The sequence below is a fragment of the Opisthocomus hoazin genome, chromosome 2 (assembly GCF_030867145.1).
Source record: "Opisthocomus hoazin isolate bOpiHoa1 chromosome 2, bOpiHoa1.hap1, whole genome shotgun sequence".
Taxonomy (NCBI): Eukaryota; Metazoa; Chordata; class Aves; order Opisthocomiformes; family Opisthocomidae; genus Opisthocomus; species Opisthocomus hoazin.
Genome location: NC_134415.1, coordinates 62,752,940 through 62,780,380, shown reverse-complemented (window position 1 = coordinate 62,780,380; position 27,441 = coordinate 62,752,940). Strand labels below are relative to the sequence as shown.

Below are 27,441 nucleotides of genomic sequence, written 5' to 3'. Positions count from 1 at the left end.
CAGTAAGGTGAAAAAAATGTCCACATTTTCATAGTAGTAGAAACACGATGGGAGGAAATGAAACTGAAGGTTGAAACTTGTGTTTTGGTCTGGAGATCTCTGTAGTAATCTGGTTTCGTAGGGAATCACTTTGATTTGCCAAAGGCAGAGATTATTCTGATTTTTGGCAGTTAATCAGGCATGGGTCCAGATTTCAAGCTTTGCTGACATTCAGGATATCGTTTAAGGTAGTGTCTTTACAGCTGCCCATTTAAAGAGGAAAGAGCCGGTCCCCTGTGGTCTTCTGCCCTTCAGAGCTAATTATCGTCCAGCGATACATTTAAATTCATTCTAAAATCTGATTGAATGGAGAGGAACTAGAAGAACAGTTGTGCCAAACACTTTCGAAACTTCTCCATTTTTACTCAAGTCAGCAAGAGCAAACGGATGTGTTGAAGTCATGGACAGGCCCAGGCACTTGGAAAGGGCCAAAGTGTCTGACCGGGTGTGTACACACGACTGGCTCGAGCAGCTGAGAAACTTCATTCAGTATGCCTGCCAGACTTTTTGTTGATGTCTTTTTTTCCCCTTTACATAGGCTAGGAAGCATCAGTGTAAAAGTCTGCTGTGCTATGTGCAGTTACACTGGATCAGTTAATAAACAGAGGAGGAAAGAAAGAGGTACGCATCTAACAGTCATGCTGATGAGTGGTCCTGCACACCTATGCTGCTTTCTGTTACTGTTTTTTCCTTGTGAAAGCTGTAGCTGTTGCACCAGTGGTAATCCCCCTCCACGTGTTCTAGAAAATATACAAAATGTGAACAGCTACTGGGCTAATGGACCTGTTGTGACCTTCAGATTCTCGTTTTCTGTCTTTTTTGCAACTTTTAGCTACACAGCCTGCACTTGTCATTAAACCTTTCGCTTTCTATCATTCAAAACCTGCTCTAAGTGTATGTACGTTTGGCAAAGGCATTGAAAATGATGTGTTTATTTTGCTTTGGTGCCAAAAAGCAGTGATTCATTAATGAGCTTGGAGCTGTAGAGGGAAAGCCGCGGCCAGCAACCACCACACATGCCCTGAAGAGCAGAAAGCTGTGTTTTCCTAAGGAAAATGGTTAGTGGGGCTGGACTAATATCATGGCTGACTTCTCAGAAGCAAGGAGGTACTGCTGGACAGGCTGGAGAGCGCAGAAGTTCTCCCAGACAAACAGAAGTTCTCCTGGAAAATTGGGATTTGCTGCAGCAGCAGCAGCCCGGAGGCATCGGAGGCTGCCATTAAGCTCTGATGGGAGAGAGAAAAACTGCCTGAGGGAAGCTGGTCCAACCACTAGGAGCCTTTCCTTGAAATGATGGATTAGGCGGCTCTGGCACTGTGGCCACCACTACGGTGGATACCATGAAGGGCACAGCAGGCCTGGAGAGAAGCGGTGGATGAAAGAAGGTGGTGTCCCACAGTAAGAACCAACCTCCAGCTGCTCTTAGCTGCACTACTTCATTTTCTCTGCTGGGGACATGCCAGCTTGTATCAGTGAAGGGGCCAGCCCGCTCTGTTTAGTGTAACTACTGATACAAACTTGTGGCGGCGAAAGCCTTTGAAAACCTGGCAGAAACCTGACTCTTGAGGAACTCTACACTCCGGCGTGCCGTTTTTACGCCATCGCTTTCTTCTTCCCCAGTGGCTTGAACTAGGACAGGCAGAATGCTATTTATAATTTTTATGTAGTCCTTTTTGCCTTTCATCATAAATCTGGAACCCTGGACAGAATTGACATCTGGTGACAAACACATGCTTGATTGGAAAATTTCTGATGGTTATTTTCTGCCTGGAAAGGAAATGCTGTCCTGTGCTGTCACAGCCCTGCCACAGCACAGCGAAATGCAGCAAACAGGAGGTGCTGGGATCAAGCAGTCAGTAGAAGGCACAGAGGAAATGATCACGTATGAACAACGTTAACATTGAGAGTTCTTATTGTTAACAATAACAAAAATATAAAAGAGTTTTTTGAAAATTTGAAGTGTAACATTTGAACCAGGACTGTAGCATTTAAATTACAAAGTATTAGGGACCTTACAGACCTTGGGTAATACCTCATGCCATCTACTGGAGGGTTCTTCAGCCTTTTTCAGGAACATCTGGTCTAGGGTTAGGGACACAATGTGATCCAGTATGTCAGTTCCCCTTGTGCTTTAAACACAGACAGAAGGTAGCTTTTTCCAGTACTAACTGCACAGTGCTTAGCTCTGCTCAGAAGAAAAGATTGTTGCTCTGAAGAACACACATTTCTTACAGTGTATTGATATTCAGTAAATTCAAATTAAAAAAGCCCAACACTGTTAGTGTCAGAAGGGTCTGATTAATCAGGGTCTGAATCTTTCATTTGCTCACCTTTCACAACCTTGCACAAGAAGTTCTCCAAAACCTGGATTACACCACTTCTGCTACTTAATGTCGTAAGTCTTTAGGCAGATGATAACTTTTAAAGGAGCAGATGTGAAAGTGATAATACCCCAAATAACTATAGAAATGCTCTGGGTCTGTGAGAAAAGAAAGGTTCCTGAGTAGGCCAGGCTTGCTGAAGCAAGCAAGGGAACCGACTCCAATATTTGCAAGCGAAATAAACAAACATTAGCAATGAGCGTGGGATGGAGAAAAGTCAAAGAACTCCGCGGGATATAAACTTTTGGAATTTGCCTTTAAGGATCATTAGGGAAGGAAAACACTCTTGAAAGATATTGTGGAACTGAACCAGAGTGGAGAAGGAGCCTGTAGGAACTGCACACGTTATGTGAATTACTTTAAAAGTTCAGTGCGTACAGTACCACAAGAAACTGCAAACTGTTATTAAAATGAAAATGGAGGTTTTTCAACATACTTGCAATGTTCAAGTCTGTAGAAGTCTTTCCCAGAACAACTTTCCAACCAGCTACTTAATATAGACAAGAGTAATGTGAAGTTAAAGGGTACAACAAAAGTCACAGAACAGATGATAAAACCACATGAGTAGATCTATAAGCATTCGTTACTAACCATTTAAAATAATATTGATGCAGCTATTGTGAAAGTTTCCTCAGCCTTATTATCCACAGCCTGGATAATAAATTATGGACCTGCTGTTGCCGTGAATTGTTTACCTGCTTTACAGTGTCCGAAATTTGCTTACAAACTGCTATGGTGAATAATTTAGAACGGCAAACAAGCTTGCAAGTGTGTAACCTATTTGCAGACAATGTGTGAGCAGGAAGCAAACCTGCCTGTGCCAAATGGCCAGGAGTGGGTTTGCCCAGCTGTGCTCCTTTCCCGCCTGCGATGGCAGAGAGCTGGTGAGGATAAATAAGAACAGACATTGAAACAGGAGTTGAGGTCACCTGAATACTGAACAACTCTGAGCCCTTCAGGTCTTCCATGGGTAAGGGCCTTGCTACCTGTCTCCCAGCACAGTCTTAATCAGAACAAGCAAATCTCACCCGAGAAATGTCTGCTGTTTGTTTTAATCAGAATAGCATTTGCATATTAACTGCTCTTGTTCAAGGCTTTGAACCCTAGCTTCCAAATTGAGAGTCTGAACTACAGAAGCTTCTCTCAGTTAGTTATTCTGTATAGATGCCTTTTATTTCACTGTGTAGAAAGTATGTGCAGTGGGGTTTTTGAGGGGGGTGGGGTAAGCCATAGACTTGTGATGATCACTCGCAAAGACAACAGCCTCTTTTTTAAAAGAAATTTCAAATTCCTTTGTTTTGTGCTGTACTTGTGCATTGGAAATGGGAGGTGATGCTGGCAAGGCCATAGCATTGTTAAGCCATTAAAAATAAAAAAGGACACATAAATATATTTTAAAATATTTCCAAATGAGAGCCTAATCTAGGGTTATTTAAAAAGTCCCCAGTTATTAAAGGAAAATGGCCCAAACTCCCAATACAACACCAGTATAATTAATTAATATGGCCTGTGATTTTATTTTGACCTTGCCTGTTTAAGAATTGCATTCAGTTTCCCGGGAAACAGAATTAGCTTTTTGCTCAACCACAGGTCATGTTCTAGTCTTCAGCAAACAAACAGATCTTGCTGGTGCCCTCCCCAAACTCTTCCCTGTTGTAACTGCAAGTTCTCTACGGGTACAAATTCAACGCCATTGATACAAACCTTAGTGTGACCCATGACTAAAAAAATGACTTAGCTGCTTGCTTATGTTTGCTCATGTCCTATCCTTTGCTTCGTTCATTGAATTGAACAGCTCTGCAGCCTGCAGGCCATGGTGCCGCTCATCTTCCAGCTGCTCTGCAAACGATAGGAGTTGAGCGGGGGATGTGGACGGATGGGAGGACCACATGAGGAATGACCTGTCTGGGTCATTTCTGTTCTGAACTCAGTGCCATCCTTTTGGTTTATCTTGATAAGCACACGGGTCATATTTTTTTGCATGTTACAAGGTTGAACACGCTTGCCAGTCCTGCATTATGAATCCTATGGTAGCCCCTCCTATAGCCTCTGTAATATTTAGTGCCATGAATTAGTCTTGCTGACTGAAGGAAGAGTAATACAAACTCACCTTTCTAAAATGCCTCTTTACTTTATGTGAGCCTACAGAACTCTAAAGCCTGGGCAACAGCATCCTACAAGTTGTAGGTTATCTATAGCAGGCCATCGGTCATCCCAGTATAGTAAACACTGAAACACAGCTGTCTTTGAAGCTTTATTGATGAGAGGGAATTTTCTGTTTGATGTGTGAGATGATAGAATATTGTGTGTATTATTTTATTCTCCCTTGGGAACAATTTTGAAGTTTTACATTCTCTTCCATGAAGACATCTCATGCTAGACATTTATACAAGTGCAATAATCTTGTTTTAAAAACACGTCTGAAGTTCATAAAGAAGCCATTCTTCCTCTTTTGATGGAAGATTTCAGTACTTGAGGGAGAGCAGAGTATCTGTCTAACAGTATTCACTGCAGTACCCAACATCAAAACTTGGGACAAGAAGGGAAGAACCGTGCACACAACATGAGGCAATCAGATAACCGCAGTATTACTATTGGCACTGAAATCTAACGGGGACCTTGGGTCCAGGAACCCCATTGATGCTGATGTTGTGTCAGACACCCGGCGCCTGTTCTGCCCATCAGCTGAGCCTCAGCTTCCCCACCTGATAGAAGACATAGTCATAGTCATGATTTAGCATCTTGTTGGAGTGTTTCCTTCAGTACAAGATTAGCCATGGCTAAAACGATCGTGGAAATTTTAATCCTGATATTACTGTTACCTTCCCAGGCCATTTTTGCCTTGCTAGTAGATGTGGATTCCCAGAAACCCCAGAAGACTATAATAACTACAAAATGCTGGGCAGTCCATTTGTGTCTCATCCTATTAGTTGTTCAAAGGCAAAGTGGGATACACATCCAAACACATCATAGATAAAGTCATCTGTATACCCAATAAAAATGTATTTGATCTACATAACTGCAGTCTCTAATCTCTGTGAGAACCAGTTGTTATCAAACAAGTGAGTCATAAGCTGAATTCTTAAATCAAATGGCTTAAAAAGCAGGATCTAAGCAGAAAAGTACTATTTTTTTTCTAATTTGATGATCGTTAATGACTGTGAGTAGTGTGAGATGTACACATTGGCCCTTTGTATCTTTAGGCAGGAAACAAAGCAGAAAGAGACATAACTGTCGTATGGACCAGTACTATTGTATGTATTCAACTAGTATTCCATGTTGAGGATCAAGAGAAAGTATTTATTTTTGCCCATTTTACAAAAGCTGAATAAAGAATCTATGAAGATAGTATTGGATGATTCCAGTATCTTGTCCATCATGAACAGAAGTCCCCTTAGTAAGACCTTTGAATTTGCTAGTGCAAGTAAATTATTTCCTGTTTACAAGTTGCTTTTTTGGGCAAACTTTTATAAGCAGAAGCTTCTTTTTCTTCTTCTAGACAACATGATGCCTGTAATCTGTTAGTGCTATAAATTGACATTTATCTTCCCTACTAGAACTGCCATCCCCTGCTTTCTAAAGCAATAACCATACTGGTTAGTTCTGCAACATACCACTAAGCATCGCTGAGGTATGAAGACGGGACCCTTAAAAATGAGGTGGCTGCAGAGAATACGTACAAAAGAAAGTCACCACCATCAGCCGACTTCTAAAGAAAAAACCCCAAACAAACACAACAACTAAAACAAAAAAATTTGGCAATTCAGCTACACTAGAGGATGTGACAACTATACCCATTTTATCAGCTTACAGATCGACCTTGAGGAGATTGTTACTTCACAGGAATCGTTGCAGACAGGTGATATATACTTTTGCATTGTAAACTGGGGTTTTACGTAGCAGGGGAACACAAATTCCTTTGATACAATTAATGAGATTCAGTGGAGGCAGACGGGAACACTTTTATGTTCCTGTTTACGAGTGACTCCAAAGAGATAACTCCAGTTTCTGAAAACAAACCTTTTAAAAACCACTTTTCAATGTAAGAAAAATAAATAAGGGAATCGATGCAAAAAACTCTCCTGAGAAATGACAGGAGTCAACTGTTCAAAGAGCTGCCCTCCCGAAAGCCTTTCCTCGGGTTGAAGAAGGGACTGTTAGGCCATACCTTCCCCTTAGCTCCCGCTGCACAGTTCAGCCTGGTGCCTCTGTACTCGCCCCACTCACTCATCTTCTACTCCATGCTTTGTACAGGGTCTGGGCTTGGAGGTGTCAGGCAAAGAGCCTGGCCTTCAGTGTCTGCACGTCCAGGAGTGCTGCAATGCTGTTCCCTCCTCGCAAAGGCACCGTTAGGTGCCTTCGTCCTCATTCTCACTCTGGTAAAACTTACTCTGTCCAAAATCGCTGCCGGTGGTGATTTATTTCGTCTTTTACAGCTGTTTGAAGTAATACTTCTCTAGATTGCTTCTCACAGCTCCCCAACAGAAATGCCCTCATTAAATGCTAGTGCTACTTGGACAATTGACCTGCTTTGCATTCAGTTGTTCATCTGTTTGTGCTTTACTAATTTTGTCTTTTCCTCACTTTCTTCCTCTCTTACTAAATCAAGAACCTAGTGGAAGTCTATTACACTCCTGCACTTACCTCTGGCAATTTAATGTGTAATCATGTAAAACGAGGAAATAAAAGACCTGTTTACCACGATCTATTTTCTATAAAAAGCACGAAGACTAGCATTAGTTGTATTCTTCTCTATTCACCCTGTATTAGCTGATGACCACACCTCTTCTGCCTGTACCTGACGCCAGGCTGAACAGGCTGCGGCTGCCTGTGGTACTCCTCTTGCTCCCTGAGTACGGGCCCCCACCAACACAATTCTCCGTCTCCTGAATCGTCACCACAGTCCCAACACATACAGAGATCAGCAGGTCAGCGATCTCCTCAGCCAACCCCTCTAGGACTTCCAGGCCACTTGAAAACGTAGTTATTCCACCACATGGCTTGCCAATAGATGTTCTTTAGCATGTTCTTTAGATGAGCCCTGAGTGTCCTCCTGTGATGCATATGGATCTCCCTGCATGTGACACTGCACAGTAACAGGTGTTAGGAGGTTGAGGGGCTTGGGGTTTGTTGGTTTTTTTTCGTCACTGGTAGCAGTTACCTGTTTGCTCCAGCATTAAGCGTGTATCACTGCGGTTATGCATTAAGGAAAACAAAATAAACCTTTGTTCCTTTTGCCCTTGTGCTATGCACAATCTCTATTTAGAATCACAGAATCATTAAGGTTGGAAAAGACCTCTAAGATCATCAAGTCCAACCATCGACCCAAAACCACCATGGCTGCTAAACCATATCCTGAAGTGCCACATCTACACGTTTTTTGAACACCTCCGGGAATGGGGACTCCACCACTTCCCTGGGCAGCCTGTGCCAACGTCTGACAACTCTTTCAGTACAGAAATTTTTCCTAATATCCAATCTGAACCTCCCATGACACAACTTGAGGCCATTGCCTCTCATCCTATCGCTAGTTACCTGGGAGAAAAGACCAACACCTGCCTCACTACAACCTCCTTTCAGGTAGTTGTAGAGAGCAGTAAGGTCCCCCCTCAGCCTCCTCTTCTCCAGACTAAACAGCCCCAGCTCCCTCAGCTGCTCCTCATAGGACTTGCTCTCTAGACCCCTCACCAGCCATGTTGCCCTTCTCTGGACACTCTCCAGCACCTCAATGTCCTTCTTGTAGTGAAGGGCCCAAAACTGAACACAGTGCTCGAGGTGGGGCCTCACCAGTGCCAAGCACAGGGGCACGATCACTTCCCATTTCTCCCCATCTTCCCCATTAATTTGTCCAATTGATAATGTCCCTTCTCGTCACTGGTTTCGGCAGAGCGCTGTCTGGATGCTGTTGCCTCAGACTATCTTCTTCCACCTCTCCAAACGAAAAGTGGTCCTGTCTTCAATTCCATGCCTGAGAGAGAGGGGCAAGGCTTGGGCACTTCTTCAGCCCCCTGTCACCGCAAAGCAAGGGCGCGCGACACCCCGCGAGCTGCCCTGCCCTGCTGTCCCCTTCCACTGCTGACGGCAGCGGAGCCCCCAGAGCTGCTCCCAGCAGAGAAGGACCTCGGAGCAGGGCAGGGGGTCGCTCCCGGCGGCCGCCACACGTTCTCCCCGTACCTCCGGAGAAGGGGGGCAAATAATTCCACCTCGGGAGCAACGTTTTGGGCTTCGAGGGGGCTTGGGCCGCCAGCAGCCCGGGCAGGCTCTCCGGTTCAGCGCCGTCTTCCCCAGCCCCCGTCTAATTCAGGGCGGGTTTCCTCCCCTTTTTCAGCGGCTTTCAGGAGCCCCGCGGAGCCCCAGCGCGGGAGCAGGGCTCCGGGCGCGGAGCGGCGCGGCCGGGCGGGGCGGGGGCGCGGCGGCCCGACCCGGCCCGGGGCGGGAGCGGGGGGCGCGGCGGCGGGGCCGCGGGCCCGCTCGGGGCGGCGGGATGACAGGCAGCCGCCGGCCCGCCGCCGCCGCCGCCTCGGGAGCGGCCGCCCCCCGGCAGCCGTCGGGCGGCGCGGCGGGGAGCGCGGCCCCGCCGCCGAGGAGGGAGATGGCCCCCCGGAGACAACCGCGGCGGAGGCTGCGCGCCCGGCGGGCGGCGTGAGCGCCTCCCGGACCAGCCATGGGCCAGACCTCGGTCTCCACGCTGCCCGAGCCGGCCGGCGGTGAGTACCGGCGGCGGGACGGCGGGGCCGGGGCGCGGGGAGGGCCCGGGGCGGCGGCGGGGAGCGGGGCCGGGGGCAGCCCGGGGCCGCGGCGGGGATGGCAGGGGGGCGGCCATGGGGGCTCGGACGCTGCCCGCGCTGCCCTGCCCGGCTCGGCAGTCGGGGGGTCGAGGGGCTCCTTTCTTCTCCTTTAATAAATCAGTAAGTACGAAGTTGGGGGGGGGGGGGGGGGGGGGGGGCGAAGGAAAGGAGCGCTGGCAGCTCGCCCGGCTGGTAACCCGCCCATGTGGTTGCTTTTGGCTCCGGGACATTTTATGTGTAAGCAGAGTATTGAAAATAAATAAATAGCGTGTGAGTGGAACTACCCCCCCCCCCCCCAATAAAGCAGCCCTCGCTGTTTGCAAATTAACTTTTTGAAGATAGTAGGAAGTGGTCGGGAATGTAGGATAGCCCGGTGCCTTTTAGCTACCGCAAAACAGAGCGGGTCTCTTCCCACAAGAATAGGATGTAGAACCTCAGTTAACTCCGGCAAGGTCCGAAGTTTCCTGTGAAAACGTCACTGCGCGCATGTTCTTCCTCAGCGCCTGTTTCCTTTGCATCCATTAAAAAACGCAAACAAATCCTGCTGCAGACTTTAATTCTGAAGGCAGAACTTTATTCTGAATTTGCTTGTTGCTGTTCATGCGGGAATGTTTTGTCAAACAGGAAACAGTGCAACAAAGTTTCTTTTTCCCCTTTGTTTTTTCTTCACGGGTGTCTCAAGGAATAGTTTCAGTAGTAACACGTACATTTTCAGAAAAGCTCTATTACGTTGCCAGTGGTACAACTGGGAAGTCGTACCGTCACAGTCAAAATCTTGGATGATTTCTTCTGCCAAACGTTGCATGAAAGAGAAATCTGACCGTTTCCAATAAATTTCACCATCCTGTTGAAGGTGTCACCCAGCAGCCAGCACGTTCGTGTTGTATGAAGGCAGGCATCAGGAAGCGGATGTAAGGAAACCTGGACGGGTTAAAAGCTTTTGTTAAACTTCCAGTACAAAAACGTGTCCGAACTCTGCTGTGCGAAAGTCTGTTGTGAGGGTGTTGTCCCTGGGAGGGGGCCTGTGCCTTCACTAACGATAGCTCTGCTGCCTGTGTTTCCTTGGCAGAACGCTAACGGACAACGATTGGGCTGGGTTGCTAGTTTTAGCTAAGAGAAAAAAAGTCACACTTGAATACTTTCCTAACTGAAACCAAGATTTTCAATCAGGAGGAAGAAGGGACAGTTATCTGAAGGTGTAAGTTATGGTGGTGTTAACTCAACGTTGCCAAGTGAATTCTAGTTATCACCGTTTTAAGAGCACTGCGCTTGTGATGAGACGCTGGTGGTGCCTTCGGGAGGTTTCACAGGAGAGCAATCCCACGACGCTTTCAGCCCTGCTGAAAATGTTGGGAGAGTGTGTCCTCAACAAGAAACCACGGGGGCGAGTGGGTTTCTGGGTGGCGTGGATTCGTGAGGGTGCAGTCTTTTGTTTGCTCTAGCCCGCTGTGCAGGCATGGTCTGAGTGCTCCATACGCTGTGAAGTTTGAGAGGCCCCATCCACTTCTGATCAGGGCGGGAGAACGACCTCCATCGGTTCCGCTTCAGATGGGTTGCCCCATAGGCAAGTAGTCCTAAAATCTTCGTTGGCTTTGGCGTGCCAGCCAGCTACGAGCCATTTGAGTCTTTGACAGCTGCTAGAGATTAGAGTTGAAGGGGATCCCTGTCTTGCACACGCAGGGGCTACAAATCTGTTTTAGTGCTAGGGAATCAATGGTGCATTCAGATCCCCAGTGAGCCACACAAAAGCAGCTGTGAGAAGTCGCTTGCCGGTTCGCTCCCTGTCTTTCCCCAGCCACGGCAGCCTGCGAGGGCTCAGGTGCTGCCCTCGGAGCCCTGCCGTGCCCCGGCTGGGTTCGGAGGGGCTGTCGGCCGGATGCCAGGGAGGGAACCACTGGGAAAGCACCATGGGGCCTTCGGGTGGGCTGGTATGGCAAACGTGGTTTGATGTAGAGAAGTGAAATAAAAGAGTTGAAAGTCACAGAGCGTTAGAAGAGGTAAAATGTATGCGTAATACAATACTCGGTATGAACCCCAGTCAATGTCCTGCATTTTTTTTTTTAAGATTTACTTTAAATGAAAGATTTTACTCTTGGAAAGGGAGATATATACTGAAGTACTTAAACAGACTGAGGTCCTGGTGGCACTTTCCCATTGGATTAAGTGCAAGACTGAGGCCTAACAGTAAAACTCGAAGACCTGCTCGACTGGACAGATGTAGGGTCATACCGGGTGGGTTAAAGTGCCTATAAAGAGAGGAAGAATCGGATTTTCGTGCCCCATTGGAACTTTAGTAGGAGTGCTCTCTCGCTAGAGTTTGCCATCAGCTGCGGGTGAGTGGGTGTTGAAATATTTCGGACAGGCGGCTCAGGGCTTTAATCATCTCCTGTAACTGTGAGCGGTAGATGGGCAGCAAGGCAGGTTTTGGCTGCCTGTGGACACCCACCAGGCAGTCCTTTGCTCCTTCTCCTTGGTTCCAACTTTTCAGTCGTTTCAATGATTTTTCTAAAGCTTGTTTGTTATTTGCCGTGGTTAGCAAACGTGAACAAACAGTGATAGCAAGAGGGGCTCGGGAAGATGGCATAGACAGCGTAGATGTGTGGAAAAGGAGGAGTGCATACTGTCCTTGTTCGTCTTCCTTCCTCTTCTGTGATTTTCCCACGCCTGGCAGGGCTTGATTAACGTGCTGTCTCCCCATTCACTGGCTGGAGTTCAGTGCTTTGGGCGGTTATCAGCCATCATGTGAAAAGGCTATCACTTCTGCTTTCTGATCTACAGCTTATCAAAGGGGAGCAGAGCTGTGCAGTGTTTTCAGTCTTTTTTTTTTTTCTTTTTGGATTTGTTCTTGGGTAGTTCAGTACCAGCCTCAGTACTGGGAAACAGCCTAAGGTCCTCAAGTGGGAGCATGATCAGGGTATTGGAAAGATAACACTTAAAAACAGACCTAGTTAGGTGGCAAAAGATTTTTTGGTTTTTCTTGGGTAGCGATGCCTTGTAGAAAATGAAACTTACAGTAAAATCAGACGTACCAGTGTCCCTAGGAAGAGATCAGGCAGTTCAGCGCGGAGCCTGTGCAGCACAGCAGAGGGTCTGTGGAGGGGAAGGACGAGCTGCAAAGGGAAGGTCTCGGGAACCTCTTGCCCGACGGTCAGGGTGCTCAGCGGGGCCAGCTGAAGCCTGGGGTCAGGTCCCTGTACTGATCTGCAGAGCCGAGTACGTAATCCGTGGACCTGTTAACTCTGCGGTGGGTGGGGGTTCCTCACGCCTTGCACGTTTTACAGAAACAGAGCACAAATTGTCGGGTTTATGTTTCATCCTGTTACAGACCCAAAGTTTTTTCGAGGACATGAAAATGTACTTTGACAGCACAGGAAAACCATTTCCCACCCAGCTCCCCCCGTGAGATGAAAGCATTCACCAGTAGGATCTTGTTGTTTGTTGACCTTGGCACTTGGTAAAATGATTATCGTAGGTCAGAAGTGAGCATGTTTCTCAGACTGCTCTTATTCATCTCTCTTGGCTTTATGGGATTCCTGTTCGTTGACGAGGAAGCAGCAGCTTCACCTCTGTCTGTGCTGAGGAATTGTGATTGCCTTAACTGCGCAGCCGTATCTTAATCCTGAAATGAAATGGAAATCTAATATTTGTTTCAGCAGTTCTTGGTGTTGGTAAACAAACTAATCGATTGTCAGCACAGCAATTTCAGGACTTGTCAAGGAAGAGAAGTTGTTCCGGTAGTGCTCTTCAGTAGTAGCTACTTGTGGGCCTTACTGAGAGTGGTGTTCTGGAGCACGCACTTCTGTTCTGAGGAGCTGGACATGGAGATACTCAGCTGTAGCCTTGAATTCTCATCCTGACTCAGTCCACAACGACTCTTAATGTGCAGACAAGCCCTTAGAGTAATAATTCTTCATGGAGAATAAAAATGGAAGTTGATTTTTCTCCTCCAGCTTCTCTTCCTTTCAAAAGTGGAAGAACTTTGTCATCGTTGCACTTTACAGGAGGGCATCTCAAGGGTTTTACAGGCACAGTGAGCTACTCACAAGACACCTGTTAGCTGGTCATTTCAGTTGTCAGGGGACTTTAAAAGAGTGGAAAGCTGAGGTACTGAGCTGAGATGTCAAGTCCCATTTGATGTGAAGCCCTAAATGATTAGTCCACAGCCACAAAGGAGATTCGGGGCAGAGAGCCTCATCTTTCCTATTTTTTCCAAGGGTTAAAATGATTGGGGGCTTTGAGGCTGAACCCTTCTAATACTGCAATGGGAATCCTTTTGTAAATTATGGAAGAGTTACAAGTGCAAAGGGAACTGTGTTTTCAGTTGCTGCTAAATTTACATCCAAAGTTTTTCAGTTTTTGTGGATTTTGAGCATGGGAAACTCTTTCCTCATCCTACCAGTGTTGTCAGATGGGGCTGCAATTGTGACAGCTCCAGAATTTGGGTTAATAATAATTAGGCAATTTTCCCCAGACTTTGGACTGATTGAGTGGATATTTTAGATACCTAGTCGCAGGCATAAAAAGCCCGTGTTCTCAGACAGAATGGGTAGGCACAAATTTGCCTGCTGGTAATGGGAACTGCAAGAGCTCTTTCAAAAAGTTGCTTCTTGTGTATCTTGAGCTAAAATACCAAATGTGATACCAACTGGTAAAAACATAGGTCTCAGCACCCAAAACCATGGTTCTGATTTGTGCTGTTGGTGAGAGTCCAAGTGGGAGCATGTGGAATGAATCACTATTTACAGAGAAAAAATTGTACACGCTTTTAAATATAACACGTTTATAAAATATAAAATGTTTTTCCGTATTGATGGGTGCTGCCGTACACTCTGTGATCTGCCCGAGCAGAACTGTGCCCCCGATGCCACAGCAGCTGCCGTCGGCTGACCCAGAGCGGGCTCCTCAGCTGCAGCAGTAACTCGCTGTAGAGGCGGCTGCAATCTGAGCCTTCGCTGAGGAGTGTGGCCCAGAGCAGAGACCTTGTAAGGATGTGGAGGACCACCACACCACAGGAACCACGTGTGAATCACAGGAACACATGGGTGTGAAAATAAAAGCCTAGTGCTCAACAGGTCCCAGGTCAGCGTCTCACCTCTTCTCACTCTGAGGCTGCTTCAGGGATGACCAGGAATTCTCCTTGTGTAGCTGCCAGGGTACATGACCTTTCATGTCAGGTATGCTGGCTGAGATGCCTTCATGCACTGATCTTCGGTAGCCACTAATCACCTGTTTTGCAGTGTTAATCATCAGCTTCCTCATCTGCCACGAGGAGAGCGAGAGCTGACTCCTGGGAGGAGGTCAGCACAGGCAGAGTGGCAGAGCCCCGCGGGCTGGCTGGGTTTGTGTAGAGTTGTCTGCTTAGATGACCACCCCAATGCTTCCCTCAGACAAAAAGCTCGCAGGGGGTCTCATTTCCTCATGAGCCCCCAGTGCTAAGCCCCACTGATGACTGATCCCACTCAACTGGATCTCAGCCACCCCGCAGGTCAGTGGTCCTTCCATCCTAGATCCTCTTTCTTGGCTTTCTTACTGCTCCTGGGTAACATCGCCTTGTCCTTAGGTGGTGTTTTCCATTACAGATTTTGTAACACTTTCCAGCCCTGTTTGTAATATTCTTTGATTTAAATGGGAGAACTGAGCACAAGGAGGTGGGACAGCTTAGTTCTGATCACTTGGTGCACCTAAGTCACAGCCAGGAGGAAAACAAAGAGCTCCCAAGTCCTCACCAGTGTTTCAGCCGTATCACAGTCCCATCTATTAGAAGCAGAAAAGACTTGGACGTTTATATCTTTCTTTATATATTTTTACCTACTTAGAGTTGTCCTTTATTCATGTTGGACCCTGATGCTTTTTGAGATTTAAAAAATGAAGAAACAGTAACATTGCTGAAAATACTTCTGAATTAGTGGTGGATTTGGATTTATTTTTCACTCTAGTTTATTATTTTAAAACCTAATGATGATGGTGATTAAAAAAAATAGAATGCTCTTAATGCTTTGGGTCAATCACAGATGGATTTTAAAACAATACTTCAGCAAGCAGCCAGCTTCCAGAACTTATTCCTGACCATTGTATTCGAATTGTAACAGAGGCTGGAAGAATATTTCTGATCCACAGCGATGCCCCAGCCAGCTACCATTCAGTCTCATACAGAGAAGTCATTTCTGAAGTGTCTGTTTGTTGCCTTCTCTAGTTGACATAAGGGGGATTCCTGATCCTGTGCTTTTTCTGATGGGGATCATGATGACGTGGCAGAGGGATTTTCATTTGAGTAGGTGTGGGCAGGGCCGGGCTAGGCACAGTAAAAAGGAGAGGAGATGGTTTTCTGGTGACAATAAAGTGGCTGCAGTAACAGGCAGTGGTGGCTCTGGTCTGTTTTGCCCCTCGCAGATCCCAGAGACCAAGGCTGGCTGCTGCTGCCCCTGCTGAGACAGCAGCCAGGGCATAGGTGTGTGTCGGGGCAGGAGGCAGTTTGGTTTTGTCTGTGCCTCTGAATCGACAAAATTCAGTTTTGCCAACGCTGCTGTGAAGCTATCAGTCAGGTCTGTTTTGAAGCCACATAAAGATGTTGATGTTAAAAATGCGTGCAAAACTGAAGAAGGAAGAAAAAGAAAACATGAGTACAAACCATCAGCAGGGAAGGCAGGCAGACAGTGAGGGGGGTTTTATTTTGTTTTATGACCCTGAAACAAAATGAAAGGCAAAGAACCTAATCGAGTCGCTTATATCCGCTCTTAGGTGAAATCTACAACACATAGACCATTGAATGTATTTTGGGGCAAATATAAAATTACAGTGGGGCTCCAGAGTGTCCTGGTCCTACAGTATTGCAGGATAGAGATGATTCAATAGGAACTAGGCAGGAAGGTCGTTGTGAACATCAAGGTGATGCATGGTCTGAAGATGGACTGTTTTCTCACCATCTCTGACCAGAGTCACACAGGTAACAGTGCTGGGTGTCCTCTTTTGGGTTTGTTTTCATTCCCCCTGTCTTGTTCTGGATTAAATATTATGATACGTGAATTGATTTAACCTTGGCTATTTGCAGTCCACAGAGTGGTTTAGACTAACATTCTATACAGACAATGCAATTAGCTCTGTCTGTCATGTGGAGGCTCGTTATTAGGAAATTTGATGGAAGACTTCAGTTGCTTGCAGGCTGTAGACAAGATCGCTGCACAGGAATTAATTTCATCTGTCCCTGACTTGGTTTTTGGGCACTTGAAAATAAAGCCTCTGTCAAAGGTGAAGGTCTTTTATACCTTTGTGTTTGCTCCCTGGTTTGAACAGCTGTGATGATCACTTGAAGTGGGGAAAGAAGCTAGGGAGAAATAAAGACCTAAGCTGGGTTATTGTATGGAAGTCTAGGGTATGCTGTCAGGTTGCATGCAGGTAAAATGAGAAACAGAAAAAAAAAAAGTGAAGATAATGACTTGCTGTCTCTTTTGTATTGATAAAGGGTTGACTATATATGTGTATGTTGGATAATACTCCTCTGTGTAATGCTATAAAACTGTGATAACACTTTGTTACTTGGCAAACTGGAGTTTTAATACAGAATCCCAAGTCAATGATAGCTTTGTGAAAATGAATTTTTTTTTGTGATAAGATGTAAACAGCAAGGGGTGTGTTGCCTTTTTCTTCTCTGATTTCTGCTTTGGTTTCATATGAATTAGAGTGATGTCAAGCAGAGTCAGACTCTGATAAAGCTGTCCTAACATTTGAAACTGCGTGAACAAAACCAGTTCTGTTCCTGAAGATCAGCCTGCATCCCTCACCCCTAAAAATGTGCTTTTCTGATTAGTGTTGCAGGGTGTCTTCTCTCTGACCAACTACCCAAACCTTCAGCAAACCCTAGTCACGTAGAGGAACCGTCCTCATTTCAGTGGTTTTTAATCCTTTTTCTATTTTCTGGATCTGAATGCTTTAATGTGTTGCCCAGGAAAAGTCCAAGAATGGTGCAGAGACCTTAGATGCCGGTTGGGCTTTTAAGCCTCGGCTATTACGGCTCTGTGCAAACAAATCACATAGTTTATAGTCTAGAAATAATTAATGAAAAATACAGACAGTCTCTAATGTTTATTGATTTAAGCTACATAAGTAGTTTGCACAATTGGAATAACTGTGATAGACCGTGAAACTTAATGTTTTCACTGTGATCATATAATTTACATTTCTAGCTTAAGCCATTACTGACAACTTAGAGGTGCACAGGGACTCTTTTCCAGGCTTAAGAATTTTTCTTTAATGCTTGAAACATCAACTCAGAAAATTAACTCTTGACTGGGAATTTGTCACCCTTGGTTGTATTTCTGGGGTCTGCAACCCAGAACTTTGTTGAGGCGCACTGAAACTGTTGTCATTTTGCTTGAAGTTTCTGCTGAAGAAGACAGGGCACTTCTCCTTGCCTTCTGCCTGTGTGGCTGCAGAGCGAGGACAGGCAACAGAAAGCGATTCTGATACCAACTTCTGTTTGGTAGGCCAGCTGAACTAAGTAGAATAGCGCTTTCAGGGAGCTGGGAAGCCAGTGCCGTGTGCCAGCATCCGTGTCAGCATCCTCAGCAGACTGCGGCCTCCGCTGAGGTGTCCCAGGTACCAACAGAAGTCAGCATATGCTGTTGCATGGATGCCAAAAGGCACAACAGTTCACGGAAGAGTCACGATGCTGTAGCCCTAGGTTATGTCCGTCTGTGCCCCAAGTCAATTTTTGCAGATGTTGTAGGGAGCGAGATGCCCAAGATACTTACTCCTAGCCAGCGTTTGCCCATGAGACCTGCTAAGCTTCAGCGTGGCCTGTAGATCTCCCATGTCTACTGTTTGAGTGATGCACGGTGATTTCTAACGCTCGGGCATCAAACCAGAGAAGTTCACCAACCCGGAGTTAAAAACGTGGTGTGACTGTGAATAGTGAGGGGTGATCCATTTTGTGACTTTCCTCCCAGTTGCTTTCCTTGCTTATAACCCCCAGAGATCAACTTACCTGAAGCATTTATGTCATACAAGCAATATAAAGTCACCCAGGCTGAAAACTAATCTCATGTGGGCTTTTTTCCCCCTTTTTTTCCCCCAGATCCTGGATGAGTCAACAAAGAAATGACACTTTCATTGCGTGCTTGTGAAACACAGATCCAGTGGGATACAGTCAAGTAGTTTGACTCACGTAGCCACTTAAAGTTGTTGTAAGCTGGTGGGAAATGATATTTAGATACTAGCTGTCTTTACAAGGAGAAAAAAACCCCAAACAGTTCATTGCCAAGAAACTGGGCATGTTTAAATTATACGTATATAATGTGTTATAATGTATTTCATTGGTAATAATTCAAAACGGGCTATGCATTTCCTTTCCTGTAAATTCATTCAATGTGTCTGAATATCACTGGTTTGTTTCTTGGAGTTCTATAGATTTATTGCATTTCTGAGGGGAAGGAAGTGTTGGTTTTGGCACGAATGCTAGGAGTATTCTTGTTCTGAAAATGTGAAACAGTGTTTTAGTGCACTGCTGATCTGGCCTCTTTTATGTTTGTACAGAGAAGGGTGTAGTGGTTTTCTTGTCCTATGCGTTATACACCATGCATGGTTCTCCTCTTCCAATGAATTATTCAAGTGATTGATAAAAGAGAAGGAAAATCTTAGTATTAATAATTAGTATTAAAGATCCATATGTGATTTAAAACAATCACCCTAATTGCAGAGTAGTTCCTGTGCTTAAATTCTTTAAATGAAAAGTTTTAGAAGACTGGTCTGACTCTTATAAGAAGACACCAGATTCAGTTTCTTGGGAAGAAGATGCTATTTTTGTTTCTTACTTGAATGTTGCTGCTGTTGACACATGGAAATGTGGTATGGAAGAAATACATGAGGCCTGATGGTGAGACATGAAAGAGACTGTGTCTGTGCAAGGGAGTGACCAATAAAGTGGACAACTAAGACTGTGGATAAAGCCAGCTTGTCAAGGGCTGGGCAAGGACCAAGCAGAAAAGGAGGATGGTCTACACCTTAGTTGGAGGAGAAAGTCACAGAGAGTAGCAGAACATGAGACAGGAGCAGAAAGGGAGAGATGTTAGCTACAAAGCACTGCAGAAACTACGTGACCATGATGCTTGACTTTTAAAGCCTTTTGTTGGACGATACCGTCATGTAACTGTGTCATGTTGCAGAGTGAACACAATTCTGAAGAGAGGGAGAAAATTTTTGTTGGAAAAGTTTGGGGGAATTCACAGAGAGAGTTCACAGACCTGAAACTGAAAAAACAACTATCTTGGACACTCACAGCAGCACCTCTCTCTTAACTCCCCTCTGGCACTGTTTCTTCTGCTGATTTAATTTTCCCATCACTACTGGAGGCAAGGAGGGAGAAGAGGAGGAGGGCATTTTTCAGCTGAACCCAGCAAGACTAACAGTTTGCTTCTGAAACATTTAATGCACCTGGAAACTCCGTAGCTTAGTTTGAAGTGCATAATAAAAAATCTGTTGAAGAGAAAAATATTTAATGTCAGTATTGGATCTCTAGGATCATGTAGTTTTGAAAGGAGAACAGGAGGAAAAAAGGCTGTACCTCTCTGGCTGTCATCCATTAAAGATGAAAAAAACCTTGAGAGTACAGTTAGGCCACTAAAAGACATTCAAAAGCTAAGCATTATTTTCAGTACATTTTAAAACAGTAAGCAAAGGTTTGGGACTTCACAGGTTTTTCTAGTCAGCAGGAGAAGATCGACACAAAAGCTGATGTATAGCACTGCACACTGTATCTGATGCATAGACCGATGATTGGTTTGGAAGTGGCTGCAGTGGCTGAGGATGCACCCCCAGATGCTTGCCTTCTCTCAGGCAGGAGTTACCCCTCCCTCAGCTCAGCCCGGCTAACGTCCAAGCCTTTCCCAACTGCTTGAGTGTAAATTCAGCAAAATCTGTTTGTACGTGAGGACAAAGGCCACAGCTTATCACACTGGCATGGTCTGGAAGGGTTCATGTCTCCCACCTCTGAACACTTCTGTGAGCATTAATCAGTCCTGAGAATGGCCTGGTGTGATAATTAAATGTTGTCATCCCCTCACCTCCCTACCGATGGGGCATGCCAGACCTGAAAGCCATAGAACCAGGTAACTAAGTGAGCACAGATGAACCAAGTCAGGCCCTGGATTTTTGTATTTGTTCCTTTCAACAAGCTGTCTTTAAGTGATCTGTTTGTAGAGAAAACATCTCTCTCTCTGTTGCTTAGCCTACAGTACATTCAGGGTTTCCTCAACGACAGAAGAACATTGCAAGAAACATCCCCAGAAGATGACAAGAACAAAAAAAAAAATAAATTTGAAGTCCTTCATTAAGTGAGCTTACTGTGATGGAGGAATACAGCTGAAGACAGCTAGCGAGTTAGCCCTGTGCTGTGGCTAGTTCTTCCTTTAGCTCCTCAGACCCTGCCTGTCTGCCTGTGATTTAGCAGATAAGGTCATTGCACCCTGGCAGTCCCTGGGTGGGAATGCTACTGTTTAGCATATTTGGCAACCCGTATTTTCCCCAAGGGCTTGTTTGAGGGGATATGCACTGGCAGGGCAGGACTGAGTGCCAGTATCTTTTTGTCAGCATAGAGGTGTCTGGTGGCACAAACCATTCTTTTTTTTTGAAGTTCTGGGAATCGATACACCCTCTGTATATATGAGGCCAGAGGTTTCTTTCTTTCACTTTAACTTTTTTACTTGTTATGCAGTAAATGCTACAAAAGAGTGAGGGGAGAGTGGAGGAAGAACAGACGCAGCGCTGCTAATTAAATTAGCCATTTCTTAAAAAACAAATAAATACCAGGCAGTTCAATCTCATTTAAAAAATACCAGCATGGAGCCCGTTCTTTCTGGTTTAAGCAATTACTTGCATGCCCAAATGTCAATGTGGGAAAAACCTGCAAATCAAGAGATGTTTATTTTGTCTTACTCTGTGTATTTCTTTACAATTCAATCTTTGCACCTACTGTTTTTGCGGGTTTTTTGTTTTGTTTTTTTTTACATATGGTGTGATTGCAAAAGTTCTGAGACAAACAAATGTCATTCTTGAGGGCTGAAAAAAAGGAGTGTATTTGGGGTGAGAGAGAAGGGAGGGGAGTTCAGGTAGTGCTGAGGTGGTGCAAGAGGTGACCCTTCAAGGAGACGGATAGCAAAGTGAGAAGTCTTTTATGAGGACTTCCAGTAACCCTCTCTAGGCCAGCAGCTTGCTATGAAGTTATGTCAGAAAGCTAACCATTAGTGTATCTCAGTGCAATTGTTGTTGGTATCGTATTGATGGTTTTTATCTGACGTATTTACAGGAACATTTTTTTTCTAACCCAAGAATTATGGCTGAAGTCCCACTGAGAGATACACATATGTGTCCAGTCACGTACACTTGCAAAAGGTTTTAGCATCAGATTATGGTTTATGTTATATTTTGCTGTAAATTTCTGTAGCACAATTTTCAAGAAAACTGACAATTTAAAAAAATATTTCTTGTCTTTTATCATTGAAAACAGAGAAGCCAGAGCTCTGGTAGCAATAACTGGCACATCCGCGAGAGCCATGGCTGGGCTCTCTCGGCGTCCCTGCAGGGGCCATTCCTGGCTTCTGCACCTGGCCTTCCTCCAGCCTTTGCTGCGGCCCCAGTCTACATAAAAGTGTGCAGTGTGAGTGATAAACTATGGTGTTCCCAACACACGCTTAAATTAAGATAGTCTTTTGTCTTCCTCTGTGTGTGAAGAAAATGTATGTGTTACAGTAATGCAGTATTTTTTTCTTCTTTATTTTTCTCAAAGCTAAACTTCCCCCAAAGTGCAGTTATGCCTTAGGATTCTGTGTTGGGATAATAGATAGTTAAAAGTCCGCTCAAACCTTTGATTCCTGAGTGGGTTAAAAGAGGGAAGTTTAAAATTAGCAGAGTGGCTGGCTGGAGTGGGAAGCTGATGTCAGTGATGGAGCTTGGTGGGAAGGAGGCTGTTGGGACTGGGAGCTTTGGGGTGACACCTGAAGGTTCATCCTGTTCAGAGCTGGTGTTGCCTGAAACAGGATCACATTTTTCCTGGAATCCCCATACACCCTATGGACCCTACCCTTCAGTAAGGCTGCTCCAGTGTTGCCGAGCCACTCCGAGAGGCAGCCTTGAAAATGCTGAGTTGACATATGGCCCCGTTGATGTGGGCCATGTACATATTCACAAACATGAAACTGAGGAGTTTTGGTTTAAGTGACTCCACTATTTGTAAAAGTGTGAAATGTCATAAGGTTTGCAAATAAACCTTTGAGTTAATTACATCATGCATACCTCTGCTGTTCGAGTTTAATATATTATTCCTGATCTTATACAGGAGTTTAAAAAAAAGAGCCAGTTAACAATTGGTTTTAATTTAATTTTATTCCTTCTAGAGCAAGACAATGTTCAGTGAAGGTTCATGATGCTTTTCTAGCCATTTTTTTAAACCTGAGTCAGGTTGTGCTGTTGTGCTTACCTGCATTCCTTGTATTGTACATCTGTGTTGGTATACAGAAAATCTCCTACAAAATACAGAAATCTTCAGTTTTACTTACATGGCTTCTGTATGTTTTTATCACGGTTTTAGGTTTTTCCCCAAAATACCTTACTTCGTGCGAGCACCGTGTGTGACAGGTTCAGTGTCTCTAGCCAGCAATGTCCTTCTGTACCTTCTGTGTGTCAGGGAGGGCCAAGGCCCGCCGTGTTGGGCAGAGGCTGCACGGATCCCTTTCTGGGTCCCTCCCGGGGTGAAAATTGCTGCTCCCTCCCTAAGCTCAGCATCCAGCTCGGGTGAAAAGTGAGCGCAGGGTCTAAAAATGTTGAATATGTGTGCCGAGTACTTGAATGTTTGCAGGAATGGGAGGCAGGTTTAGGGAAAATTATAAACCTTTTTCAAGGCAAGAGAAGTGACTGAACCCTTTATCGCTTCTTTTCATTTCCAAAACGCCACAGCCACTCCCCTAAGCTCAGGAAAGTTACAGTCATTTGTTTGTAAGCTTCTTGAAGGCACTCTTTTAAAGAATAATTATTAACCTCTTTCTGTTTCAAAACCCACTCTTATACCAAGTGTGTTTTGCTGGAGGTGGAGTTACGCGGCAGCTTTGTTCAGCACGACGAAGAGAATTTCCCAGGAGGTATTTTCCTGGGGGGAGGTAAATTGCTGGGGGCTTCAGGGGAGCCCTCTGCTCCTCCGGTCGAGCTTGGGGCTGAAAGGGCTCCAGACAGGGTGGTGGGAGCGGCGCTGGGGGTGCCTGCAGGGATGCCGAGCCTTGCTGAAGCACATGGCGAATAGGTTCAACCCCTGGTTGCCAGCCCAGTGCTGCGGCGTTCCCTCCGCACCCGCCGGCACAGAGGCGAGAGCGTCCGTCATCCGCCAGCTGTCGGCCTTCCTTTGCCTCCTCGAATCCCTGTAGTGTTGCCATTTCGGGGGCCACTGAGCAGGGACCCAGGTGTGCCCTGGCAGCCGGGACGGGCTGCCCGCCTCTGGGAAATCCCTTGGAGAATCATAGAATCACAGGTTGGAAAAGACCTCTAAGATCATCAAGTCCAACCATCCACCCAACACCACCATTCCTGCTAAACCATATCCTGAAGTGCCACATCTACACATTTTTTAAACACCTCCAGGATGGGGACTCAACTACCTCTCTGGGCAGCCTGTTCCAATGCCTGACCACTCTTTCAGTAAAGAAATTTTTCCTAATATCTAATCTAAACCTCCCCTGACGCAACTTGAGGCCATTGCCTCTCGCCCTATAGCTAGTTACCTGGGAGAAGAGACCAACACCTGCCTCACTACAACCTCCTTTCAGGTAGTTGTAGAGAGCAACAAGGTTCCCCCTCAGCCTCCTCTTCTCCAGACTAAACAGACCCAGTTCCTTCAGCCGCTCCTCCTAAGACTTGAAGGACTGCCGTGAGAAGACCATGAGTGGAAATTCAGCATTTGCTCGTTTCTTTTATTGGAGACTGTATCTACATATCAATTCATTAGTAAATGAATAGATAAATAGCCCTTTCTCTCCCGTTTTGGGTGCATCAGCTGCGCAGTGAGTTGCAGAAAGCCTAGGATGAGAGCACGAGAAGCAGTTGGGACAGGCAAAAACTGCCAGCAGGAATTTCTGAAGTATTCCTGTGGGCTTTCCTAAGGGATGGCTCGCTTTCCCAGGGACCGCTGGAAACAGGCGAGCGCTCTGTCACATAATGTTCCCTCTCTAGGAAAACATTTGGTAGTAGTTTAAAAAAGACGACTTTGCAGAGCTTAAATAAAGCCGAAGATGAATTCAGTGAACCCTGATGCTGTACGTACTTTACTTGGGAGGATTTTTCCAGTTGCTAGCAATAGATGCAGGGCTTGACAGTCATGTTCAGGCTTTTTGCACCACCTTTTTTTTAAATCAAGTTCATACTATGGCACTTTTAAGCATATGGCTAGACACAGCTTTTGTGTTCAGTTCATCTGTATCAGCATGGTCATGGCGCTCACAAAGATACCACAGAATCTGAGTAGTTGTAAAATTAATGAATTCTTAATAATTATGAGAACGGCTTCAATTTCATTCAATTTTTAAAGTAAACCATTTTGGTGTTTTCATTTCTATTCTGGCTTGTAATTACTCAAGGGTCCTGTAGCCTGGTTTACCTCTGCAGTCATAAGGAATAATTAAAAAATAATAATGAAAACCTGTTTTTTTGTAAGGGTATAAAGAGAGTCTTTAAGAAAACACGCAATACAGTGAAGTGTGCCACTCCATACGGTGGGAATGACCTGTGTCAGCATTAGTCTGGCTGAAGTAGGCTAAATGATTCTTGACGTCTGTATTGGGTTTTGTACAAAGCAAGTAAATGAATATATTGTCTGGACAAGCTCGACTACATCTTAGCGGTAACTGGAAGACTTAAAGTTTCTCGTTGGGCTACAATGGCTGCCAGCTCCTGACTGTGCCTGGCTCAGCAGGAGGAGGAGGGGAAAGGCGTTCCTGGACGGCGGTGCAGTGGTGCGTGCTGGCGTAGCTGGGTGGGCTCAGAACCCCCCGCCAGGCAAACGGGCATCGCCGCTGGCACCGTTTGAAACTAACGATGTGTGCTGAAGCTGAGTACTGAATGGAAGTTCTTAGGCTCTGTGACAGTATAGCGCTGAACTGCCTTTGGCGGGAAGAAGATGGGGCCTGGTGTTTCTTCTGCGGGTAGTTGCTTTCTGGCTCGAGGGATGCTCATCCAGCTCCAGCTACGACAATTCAGTTTAAACTGGCACACGGAAGTTCAAGTTGGCGTTCTATGTTAGCCCACAGACAACAGAGATACATTTTATGGTTGCTCAGTGCCAGCGTCTGAATGAGAGAGGTGTTAGGAAAGGACGTGCTGCAAACAAAATCATGCGGACTTTTGGATAGCTAAAAAATTTTAAAAATGCAACAGCTGAGCAGGTGGCAGTGAAAAATCAGAAATCTGTTGTTCAAGCTGTTCTCTTTCATTTTGTGCTTAGAGCTGGAGCAAGAATGTTCTTTATGGTTTTTGTTTGTACAGCTCTTGTGACAAAGAGGTCCTGGTCTGTGATCGGCCCTCTTAAGCACTGCGATAATACAGTCATTCATTATTAACAGAGAGCAGAGGAGAAGTGGGGACCTCAAATACAGCATGAAACAAGCAAGTGGGGAAAGGAAGGTATCAGTTATGTATCTGCCATGTTGACGATGCTCTTACAGAGTAGTTGCTTTCCCCTAAGGGAAGAATCTGCTGAAAGAGCTGAGCATTCTCGGTGTCTTCTCTGACAACAAGACAATGTCTCCCCATCCGAGGCTTCACCAAGCCCTCTTGTTCAGGTCTTTTCCCTCCCAGGAGGACTTGACGCTTTGGTTAGTCCTGGGCTGGTGCCTGGCCCTAAAAGGAGAGCGCTGCTGGCTCTACCACAGTGAAGTGGGATCCTGGTTTCCAACCTTGCCTCCGTCAGTGCCTGCACCCCCGGGGCGTGCTGCAAACAGGGTGCTCTCCCGGCCCGGCATCCCGGTGTGAGGAGCCGGAGGGGAGAAGCTTTCTCATTTGCAGTTTGTTCCAGCCAAAGCTTTTTGATTATCCATGCCTTGCTTCCATAAACACCAATTCCATGGAAAAAGTGAAGTCCAAAACATGTATGAATACAGCCCTCAAATCTAAATAAAGATAGTACTATAATTCCACTAGGTTTTGCTGTAGTGGTTTATGGTGCCACCGGCTTGCTGGATGGAATTACTATTTCTTGGTTGTGTAGGAAAAGGAACGATTTTTAAAGCAAGGAAACGGAGGGAAAGGTTTTTAAAGTATAACTGAATCCTGTCACAAATTGCACACAGAACTGTCCTTTTACGTGAACATGCCCCTGAGCGTCCAAGTTTAAACTGGCAGAGGAAGAGCAGCTGGGCTGACAACTACGTCAGCTTGTGCCTGATTTTCCCCACCCTGGCCCTGATAAAGAACAAGATACAGGGAATAAAACAGCTGTTTGCGGTGCGGCCGGGGATGGAGAGAGTAATGAAACATGATGCGGAAGAAAAGTCAGCTGCAGCTTGGCAACTCCCATTTCTTCATAGCAAAGAAGATGACTTAGACTGCATTCAGCATTGTGCTACTATAGGTAGAGAGTGATATGAACAATTTTTACACGCTGTGGTTTGAAAGTTGACAAATTGGCATTTTGACTGGAAGGAACTGTTTAATCTTTAATAGTTTCTTCTGAGCGTGTTGGAGTTTTATTGTTATTGTTTATCCAAGCTGGTATCTAGCAACAAAGACAAACATTTTAAAGGCAGATGAAAATACTGAACTTAAAAGTAAACACAGTTTTCTCTACAAAGACTGCAAAACTAATAGCTTCTACAAACATTTGCAATGACAGCAATACTCAGAAGTTTGCTGGTTGGATTTAAAAGTGTCCTTGACCTCCCTGGTGGGGTTCTGAGGCCAGCGGGGTTGCAAAAAGAAACTATTTGCTTTGGGTTTGACTTACGCACATTTGGACAACTGCAATATGCTGTTTCCTGTACTAGAAAAAAAGGTGTTGAAGTGGTGCCAGTATAAAAGAAAATGTCTCTTTTAACAGGCAGCACGGCGAGCTCTGGGCTGTCTTGTACGGGGTATTTAATTACATGACTGATCAAATTGCTCCTAAGGTTTTTTGTACATAAATGTTCTGTTATTTGTAGATCAAGAGCTCTTTGTTATAGTACTTAAGTGCAAGGAAGCATTGGGATGGAAGCCCACAAAACCAAACC

At 45.4% G+C, this 27,441-nt stretch overlaps 1 protein-coding gene across 5 annotated transcripts in view; it reads left to right on the top strand.

Moving 5' to 3' along the window:
• PHACTR2 (phosphatase and actin regulator 2) overlaps window positions 1-27,441 on the top strand; it is a 142,574-nt gene that overhangs the window by 50,237 nt on the left and 64,896 nt on the right. The window contains exon 1 of one of the 5 annotated variants that reach the window (XM_075413897.1): window positions 8,966-9,127. The exons of the other annotated variants lie outside the window; for them this stretch is intronic. Coding sequence (XP_075270012.1) covers window positions 9,085-9,127 — 43 coding nt within the window. The 5' untranslated portion in view covers window positions 8,966-9,084. Of the gene's footprint in view, window positions 1-8,965; window positions 9,128-27,441 lie in introns of those variants that run through there. 5 annotated transcript variants of the gene reach the window in all.